The sequence below is a fragment of the Carya illinoinensis genome, chromosome 9 (assembly GCF_018687715.1).
Source record: "Carya illinoinensis cultivar Pawnee chromosome 9, C.illinoinensisPawnee_v1, whole genome shotgun sequence".
Lineage (NCBI taxonomy): Eukaryota > Viridiplantae > Streptophyta > Magnoliopsida > Fagales > Juglandaceae > Carya > Carya illinoinensis.
Window position 1 is genome coordinate 43673261 of NC_056760.1, and position 9914 is coordinate 43683174.

At 32.9% G+C, this 9914-nt stretch overlaps 1 protein-coding gene across 1 annotated transcript; it reads left to right on the plus strand.

Moving 5' to 3' along the window:
* The first annotated feature begins 3433 nt into the window (after nucleotides 1-3433).
* LOC122277408 lies at nucleotides 3434-7710 on the plus strand. The gene is made up of 9 exons (XM_043087377.1): nucleotides 3434-3666; nucleotides 3781-3843; nucleotides 3941-3996; nucleotides 4098-4191; nucleotides 4574-4634; nucleotides 5680-5761; nucleotides 6629-6684; nucleotides 7078-7141; nucleotides 7320-7710. Exons 1-9 carry the CDS (start codon nucleotides 3535-3537, stop codon nucleotides 7381-7383), a joined length of 672 nt encoding a protein of 223 aa, XP_042943311.1. The 5' UTR covers nucleotides 3434-3534; the 3' UTR covers nucleotides 7384-7710.
* Nucleotides 7711-9914: the final 2204 nt, after the last annotated feature.

The window sequence follows — 9914 nt, forward strand, 5'->3', positions numbered from 1 at the left end:
TGTCGATCCATTTTTAAAACAATAGCCAAACACTTAATGTCCTTTTAAAGTTTATCAAAAAAGACTTCAGAAATAAAGCCAAATTGATGCTACAATCTCAGGAACCAAAGAGGGAAATCAATCTTGAATTTTTTATCAAAATTAAGAAATCAAGAGTGTGTCATCTCTAGGGTTTGGAATAGCATGAATTTCTTATTGATTTAATCATAGTAACAGTAAACAATATCAGAATGAGAGAGTTTTTTTGAAGTATAGGGATAGGTTACCCATTTTTCTTCAGTAACAATATTCAAGATGTAGGCATTATGATAAATCAATTTGGTTTTATCAATCTTATCAGAAATAGGTTTAATAATAAGAGATTCTATTTGGAACAAAATAGCAGAGTAGTATTGAGGGTTTTTAGCAGGATTCTCAGGAATCTAGTAAAAACCTAGGGGAAAATAACTAGAAGCAGTTTTGAAAGGATCTGTATAGATAGACCTATTTGGTTCAACGTAAAATAGATTCTGGGCATAAAGTTTTTTAATATATTCAGTTCTTGATGCATGGTAATATTGGGTAGAGGTAATAGCCTTAGCATAAGAATTATAAAGTGTGCTAAAAGCATATAAAAATGAAGCAGGTTTAATAGTAGGAATACTAACAAGAGTAGTAAACCTATTAGCAATATCTAATGGAACAACAAGCTCATTTTTAATAAGTTTAATATCAGGAATTGGGGGAAGAGTGACAATCTTCTTCCTATTGTCTTTTTTCTCACTCATGGTTGTTGCAAGAGTTCACGAGTAAGAAAATCAAGAATAGAATTTTGAGATCCTTTAATATTCAATATCAAAATCAAATACACTTAAAATAGGTTGTCATCTAGCAAAAATGTGTTTAGAACCAATGTTTTCAACACCTTTTTCTAAAACATATTTAGCACTTTTACAATCAATACGTAATAAGATTTTTTTATTTAATAAGTCACTTTGCAGCTTTGAAATACATAGTACTATAGATAAAATTTATTTCTTAATAGTACTATAATTAATTTGTTCAATATTCTAAACTCTAGAATAGAAGCAAACAATTTGTTCATACGAGCCTGGTGAAATAATCTGTTTTAGAATGCCAAATTTTTTGAAAGAAATAGTAGTAGAAATTCCAAGACAAGGTAGAGTTTTAACATGTATCTTGATTGGCTTAATAAGAGTCGTATGAATTTCAGTTCAAGGAGGGTTGGAATTTAGTCGCTCAAAGAGTGGGCGACATTGTTTTTTCATGTCCTTGTAGAATTCAGCAGTTGGTTGAGAGAACTGAGGAATCTTTGCAACTGAGTTTTATCAAAAATGACATAAAGGAACTTATCATCAAATTCAATAGCACGACTGATTGGTCGATTTTTGCCTTCAGAAATATCATAACCAATGAATCTAATATTGGTTTGGAATAATTTTTTTTTTTTTAGCATAAACAACAAGACCATTGCGTCTGATGATGTCGAGAAACGAATGTAAATGCTTCCAATGTTCATCAATAGGTTTAGAGTAAATGAGAACATCATCAATATAAACAATGGTAAAATGAGTGAATGAATTGGAACTATCATTTATAATGTTTTGAAACACACTAGGGTAGTAAAAACAGTCTTATATCTATTTGACTCACTGACCTGGATTTGTTAAAATTTTGACTTTATGTCAAACTTGGAGAATACTACTAAATCACTAAGCCTATGAATCAAGTCATTCTTATTGGGGATAGGGTATTTAATCTACTCTAAGACTTTATTCAATGGTTTGAAATTAATAACTAGGCAATGTGTTTCTCTCTCAATCTCAGCATTTTTCTAGATATAAAAAGCAGCAGAAGACCAATGAGACCTACTATGCTTAATAATCTTATTGGCAAGCAGATCTTAAATATTTATTTTACAAATTTCTAAAGTTTCTCAAAAAAATCTTTAATATAAGGTAAAGTAATAACATGCTTCTTTCTATGCCAAAATGTATTTGGAAAATCAAAACAAACATCATCAACCAGTCTTCTATTGAAATCACTAATTTTTTACTATAACAATTTACCATATAATTGTTTAGAAATTATTTTTAATTTTGATTTTCTGTTATAGCAAATTCAAATGTTTTATTTTAATAGAAACCAAAGATTTCAAATAATCATTTGCATCAATATCAAATTTTGAAGCAAATTTAAACTTTACTTTCTAACCAAAATAGATAGTAATGATACCATCCTTTTCTAAAAGGAATGGATGTAAAGAAGAAATAAAATGAATTCCTAATATGGTTTTATCAATCATATTTTTAACAAGCGTAGAAGGGATTTTGAAACAAACACTTTCTTCTCTCATCTCTTAATGATACCACTTGTTTCTTGTCCAACCTTCCTGATAATATTTTGTAAGTTATTTTGAATAAACGACTATAATATCTACTTGCATTCATCTTTCATTTATCATTATTTCCATTAGATTCCAGTTATCTGGTCATGCTTTTATTAATTTCAGTTATCTACTCCTTCATGGAAAATAATAATTGTCTCTAAAGGGGGTGACTAGATCTTACCACTGTTTCTCATTTTTATTTGACAAAATTTATTTTAACAACATTCAAACTATTTTTTGAAACATAATAATTTTCAAAGAAGTCAAAGAATAATATAAGCTTTTGTAAGGCATACATTTTGTCTTTCTATTTTCATTTAACACATAATTTTTTTAATCAGAAAAAGTAGTATGATAGGATTTTTTTTTTTTTTTTATCATGATTTTTAATAGAAGTATATTCATTATATAAAGCAATCAAATCCATTTTAAAGAGGGAAACTAGTCTTGAATTTCTTGTCAAAATGAAAAAACCAAGAGTGTGTCATCTCTGAGGTTTGGAGTAACATGAATTTGACCCAAGTATAAATGTAATCATAGTATCAAGAAATAATGCCAGAATGAAAGAGTTTTTTTTAAGTATAAGGATGAGTTCCTCATTTTCCTTCGGTAACAATATTCAAGATGTAGACACCATAATAGATTAATTTGGTTTTATAAATCTTATCATAAATGAGTTTATATTATATATATATATATATATAATATCTCAAGAACCTATAACTCATGTAGGTGATTTTGAGTCGGAAAATCTATTTATTATCATCTCAATAACTCCTGATGTGATATTAAATAGTAGACTCATAAATGAAATATGATAAATAATTTTTAATCATTTAATATTATATTATAAAATGATAAGGAGATAATTTTAAAAGGGACAATGAGTAGCCATACATAAAAGGACCAACCAAATAAATTCACTTCCTAAAAAATAAAATAAAAAGAAGAGATTAGGAAAATGGGAAGTTTTAGGGCTGAGAAGTGATGAGCAAGGTCTGGGCTGGCCCGCTTGGATAGGAAGACTATTAGATCCCGAGACTGTCCACGGGTCACGCGACCCAAAACTAGTAGGCTACGTTTGCAAGACAATTCGAGAAAATCGAGTGGGGAACCTCGGTAGGTGTTAGTGGAGAAGTTGCAGAATGGCCGGAAATGGACGAAAAGCACTGGTATTGTCGTTGTTTTTGTTACTTTCACTGTCACTGTCATCGATCTCCGTTGCGTACAGGCCCGGAGACATCGTTCCCATGAACAAGATGGGTCAATACCACTCTGTAAGTACTCTTAGCCCCCCACCCCATCAATACATCCTTATGATCATATATATGTTATATATGGTTTTTTTATCCAATTTAATGCTCAATGCATCCACGTATTTCTGATTTCAGTCGAGGACCGTGTGGCAAGATGTGATTGGTCGACATTGCCCAACCTTCGCTGTTAATCGTGAGGTACCGTTCGAATTTTTTTCATTTAGGGTTTCCTATTTTATTGTTGGACTCATAATTCGGTATTTTGAAATGTTACGTTGTCTTGTATGCTGCGTAGGTTTTGATTCCGTTACAGAAGCCGGTTGGTTACACTGGAGCTGATCCGTACAAAATGTGAGAAAATTAATAGGCTTTCTGGGTTTTTATTTTTTGGTTTTTGTTATTCTTAACCGATGCGGGAATTTACGTTCATAAAAGTATAATTTCGCGTGCAGATCATTTCAAGTTGGAAGAGAAAAGTTTCTGATTCCATGGCTTCTTGTGGTAAATCGTAAGAGTTCTGAGGTTCCTATGATCGATGTGCATCTGGTGAGAATTTACTCTAGTTAAATCAGCACTTTTTTACTATGACGTCTTTTTGAGCATCTTATAGATGGTGACTGTTTAAGAAGCTGTAATGGAAATAAGATCAAGATCCTCTAGATTTTTCATGACAACTTTACGGTAGAATTGTTTTTTGTTTTTATCGATAACTTTAAGGTAGAATTCTGAGACATCACTAATCAAAATTTAATAAAATAGATCAGGTTTTTCCATTCTAGCTATTTACTGGTTTAGAGAATATTTCATTGTACCTCAAGAAGTTGTATGCTGATATAGAAGAATTTAAACCGTTTTATAAAACTTAATGTTTAGGATTTGTACGAACTCTAACAAATTCCTGCTACTTATCAACTTGTATCTAATGCAGAGGTACTCAGGAAGCGATTTGCATGGCATCACGGCCAAAGTTGTGGATATGCCTCACCATTGTATGGATTTAGGCATAGTTACTTATCATGAGATTTCGTTATATATTACTTATAAAAACAAATGAGATGTCCCTAGTTATTGTGTCTTCCTCTATTTAAGTTTGCTAACTAACAAAAACTCGTGAAAAAATTTTTATTTCTCATTTATGATTGAATCCTAATAATTTTGATTGTTTCTATTAAAAATGTGCATATAATTAGTTGTTTCTCAAAGTGTTGTGTTCTATAGCCTGACTATCTTTTTTGATTATGTCTTTATGATTTCTGAGGTTGAATAAGTCTGGTGGGCCAGTGGTGGCTATTGTCTTATAAATAAGTCAGTGCTTTGAAAATAACAAGACGTTATTGTTGGTTTTTTTTATAGAGCTTGGTACCCAATACAAGCTTTGGGTGAATATTTTTTACTTGGCATTATGATTCACTATTCTGCTGTGCCTTTAGGGCCCAGGTTAAGTCAAAAACTACCTAGACTGAAAAAGAGAGCAGTTTTTGGACATCTTTCTGCTAATAATTTTGAATGTTTCTTATTTAAATTTCAAAGTACACTTTGATTTGTTATATCTTGCTGAAAGTTGTCTTGTACCTTTTGATTTGCCTTAGAATTATGTTGGGATGAAATTCTAGTGACCCTGTCTTCAAGATGACCATTTTTATGTTGAATAATTTTGTATGAGTACTCCCAAATGTGATCCATGAAACATTGTCTGGTACTATTTTGGATCACTGTCTCCCATGTTTGTTATTGCCCTTTTCTATTCTTTTATGCTTTAATGGGTAAGAGAGAATCTCGAACTTATAACATTTAGGTCAAGTCTTAAGAATTAGCAAAGGATATGCATCATATGAGGTAGAAGAAATGCTGCCAAAAGATTGATTTTCAAATACTTAATTGTGTACTGTAGCGTCCTCAAACTTGTGAATTCTAATATAAAATTATCCTGCCTGACGCAAGAATATCATGCTGTGTTTGAGTACATCCTAAGGGTTCATTTTGCTCATCTTTGTGGAGTTTAATATTGGGTTTAAATATCTGTGTCTTTAACAGATGTTGAAACCCATCCACACATTCCTAAACAGTTCTGGGATCCTCAACATTGGCCAAAGCATGTGCTTGTTAGATACACATGGTTAGTATACCAACATTACATGTATTACCGTTTTATTTATTGGTCACTAGGTTTGCGATGTTTTTGGCTCTTGTGCCATTAAACTTGGAATTGTTTGCTTTCCTCAGTTTCTCTGGACTTAAGTTGAGCATTTGGGTAAAATGTACCATATATTATTTCTTGTGTTTAGTGGATCTTTCCAATGAGTTGGTATTGGTCATGAATCCCCGCCAATTGTGGGAGAACTGAGCTGAATCACTCATGGCATTTTCTTTTGGCGAGTTGTTCTGTTTTTTCTTTTCTTTTCTTTTTGGTAGTGGTGAATTACTCAAATCAGCGTAAATGCTGTTTTTGAAAATGTTAGTGTATAAAGTGCTGCTATCTGAAAGAAAAAATTGTTGGATAAGATCTTAGTAATCTTGGTCGAATCTGCTTTAGCCAGTGTTACTTATATATGAGTGTTATATTTAAAAATTTTGAGACTTTGTATTTGCCATATTCACAAATTATTGGAGCTGTGCAATATGTTTCAAGGCTTGGTCAAATTGTATTTTCTTCTTTTCTGAAACAAAAGGGCATATAATTGCTTGTTCACGATTGAAGCCAGTGTATGATGAAGATCTTGGCCGATTGTAATAGACTTTATTCCTTTGGTTGATTGCAATAGACTTTAATGGCATGAACGTACATGATTTCCTTGTATCTTTAGAAACTCATGTATAGGTGTTGCTCTTGTATATATTCCGTGTACTTGGCTATGCCTATTTTTAATAAAGCTCTTATTTACTGAAAAAAAAAAAAAAATGATGAACATCTTGGAAGTCTAGCTGTCAGTTTCCTGCAGATTATAAAAGGTTTCTCTTAAGTCTTTATTCTGACATATTACAGGAAGGAGGAATCAGATATAGATGTTACTTCTGGATTCTATGCTTTGCTTGGGTCAGGTAAAATTTATTTTGAATTAGGAACTAGATCAGTTGTTTAGAGTGTGCGATGCATTGCTACTAATATGTTTTTCTTTTTCTATACACTGGTTATTTGATATGATTAGATGTTTTTGGTGGTCTACAAGCTTGCCTCTCCAGATTCTATTTGATATGATTAGATGTTTTTGGTGGTCTACAAGCTTGTCTTTCCAGATTCTTTAGTATACAAGCCTGCATGCGATCAAACCCTAAAATAAATGCCAGTATATATGATTTCTGGTTGAGGGATTTAACTCAATTAGAAATTTGGACCAACTTTCAAACAGCACAATCTTCATGAGTTGGCAAGTTGTAAAAATGTATGCACTTTATTCTCAGAATTGCTAATAAAAATCCAAATGCATAAACCAGGGCTTGTGCTGTCGTTTATTCTGTCAATCTACATCTTGCAATCATCACGGGACAAACTAGCAAGGTATTCCTTTTGCTCTACTTACCATGGCAAACCTTAAGTCACTCACCTATTTATCAAATATGAACATAAGGACTTAAATTTGGGCTATCCTATAAAGACGTTGTATTAGCATTGTAGTGTCAATGTGATTATTGTTATTTTCAGTCTTCTTAAGAATGGGATTTTCTATTCTTTCCAGGTTTGTAAGGGAAACTGTTGCAGAAAGCAGCATACCCGGAGGAGAAGTGGCAAAGGTTGAATAATGCAAACCCTAAAAGTGCCGATGCAGCATCCATAAGTTCAAATTAATCATCTTAAAGAAGTAAAGAGGGATTTATTGAGGAAGATATAGCCAGCAAGCACAAGTACACTTATTTCCATGCATAGTATATCTTTCTCCTCGAGGATCAATCTAATCCATCAAAGCTGGTGAGCGAAATTGAAGTCCCCCAATGGTTGGTAAGTAGTTACAAATTAAGCAGTGAGATTAACTTTTTGTACAACTAATTTTAAACTGGCCTAGGTGATTGTATTCGCTTCGTACTCTTTTCACAGATCTCAAGTCAAGGGTTTTTTAAAAGCACGCAGCAGTTGCTTTTGTTTTTTTTTAGATTTCAATCTGAGTATGATAGTTTATGTCGAGGGGTGATCAAAGTAATTTTAGAAGGCAGAGAACATATTTCCTCGAGAGTCTCTCATTTTAATTTAATTATCCTATTTCCATGCTAATTACTCCTTACAATTGAATTTTCCCTCTCAAACAATGACAGAATCAATATATGTAAATTAGCGCTTGTTCTCTGACATTGTCGTGATCAGCCAGGAAAAAGGAAAAATGGTCAAGCATAGGAGAGGGAAAACGAAAAGAACAAAATTGAAACTTCCCAACAACGACAGAATAAACTACGTACAGAATCAAGTACCTTCCATTATCTCATACACAAATTGAAATCAAATAACGTACGCTACTTCTCTGAACTGGAATTCGATTATAAGTTACATATATGTATATATATATATATAGGACCCCTGTCGAGACCCCCAAATAATTAACAACTGAATTAATCTGTTTTAAATATAATACAAATAATTGTATCTGTATCTTCTCCTTAGTTTAAAAAACTTTTGGAAAAAGCGATAAGTTTATACAAATAAAAGAACAAAATTAATCAATGCTAGCTAAGAATCGAAACTAACATTAATTAAATCATGAAAGGATCTTGAAAATCCAGAAGAAACAAAAGAAATCAAAAACCCAAATTTACAAATCGACATGCAGGACTTGGATGAGTGGAGGCCTTGGCCATGCTCAGAAACCGATCGAACACGTCGGTACCGCATGAAAGCAGGATTGGCCCGTCGATGTTAATATCAAGATCAATAGTTAGTGACTGGAACATCATTTTTTGGCCTGAAAGATGGAAGCGACAGGCATTTCAATGGAACCTCATACCTCCTCTTCTCTTTGCCCACGTACAACATTACGTGACCTTTCCGAACTTTAACGTTTTTTGCTTTCCGATCAACATCATCAGCCTCATCTTTTGCCAAGTACTCTTTGCAAGGACTACTCTTAATTGGGACGCTGACGGCTTCGATCAACGTACTTGAAGTGGGATTAGAATTCATTTTCCCACGTTATATATATAGTACTATCATTAACAGAAATACAATGATTATCCGATTTCACTGCAAGTTGGCAAAAAACAAAATTAATTTTTTTAAATAAAAAATAATCATATTATTTCACACGGTCTCTATCATTAGGGTTGTGCATCCAAATCCGATTTTTTTCCAATCCAGTCCGAAATTTGGAAATAATTGCTCGGATTGGACACGCCTGAATCTAGTTATTTAACCAATTATTCATTACCGGGAGTTTTTAAGTTTCAAAATGATGTCGCTTTTGTACATACAAAATGACATGTACATGCAAAACAATGTCGTTTTGTATGTACAAAAACTAGAGTTAAAAAAAGGTTTGAGTTAAAAATGGATACCAATTACAATCCGGGTATCCGGTTGTAAAACTATATACTTATCCAAGTTGTAATTAACCAGTTTTATCCAACCGGATATCCATCCGGTTATAAAAATCTGAGTACGTATTCTTGGATCCCTATCCGTATGCACAACCCTATCTATCATGATGACATGAGTAGCTAGAAACCTAATTTAGTTGCAACATCTCGTGTGTGTATATGTTTATGTGTATATATCTCTTATACCATAAAAGCCGCTATCGACATATGAACAGGAATGAATGGTATTTTTGTTTTGACACTTTTTGTTTTGTTGATGCCCCTATGTGATCGACTCTTATTATAGTTGTGCCCTTGAGTCTTATGTTCTTTGTTTGGTCCCTACCATGTGTTGCCTGACCAAGTTGTCTTATCTCTTACGTTTACGCCCTCTGTGACCGAGTCATGTTTTGTTCTTTTTTTGTACCTATAGTGTAGTCTCATCCTTGCTTGACCGAATATGAATCTGTTTTTTTTATGTTCCTCCTTTGCTTCCATTTTTTATTTGGTTGTTTGGGTGCCGAATTGTGTTCTTGTTCGTTGGTTTCCATGCATCTGGTTGGTTCTATAGTTTCGTTGTGTGACGTTGTCAATTGAGTGGATGTTTTGGCCGGTTGATGGGAGGGGTGGAGGACAAAGTCCTCTGTCGTGGCTCTTTAGCATCGATCACAGAGATTTTAGAATGGGGTGCCAAGAAAACATTTCTCTCGTTCACAGTGTTTCTCAGTTGTTCTTCTTTGTTCTAGTTGCTGGTACACACTTTCGTTCTTTTT

Bases quoted from the DNA above. Each gene is read 5' to 3' on its own strand.
- LOC122277408 (XM_043087377.1), top strand. From the start codon at position 3,535: ATGGCCGGAAATGGACGAAAAGCACTGGTATTGTCGTTGTTTTTGTTA. The intron at 5,762-6,628 runs GTTAGTATACCA...GACATATTACAG, and splicing joins GTGCTTGTTAGATACACATG to GAAGGAGGAATCAGATATAG. The intron at 7,142-7,319 runs GTATTCCTTTTG...TATTCTTTCCAG, and splicing joins TCACGGGACAAACTAGCAAG to GTTTGTAAGGGAAACTGTTG.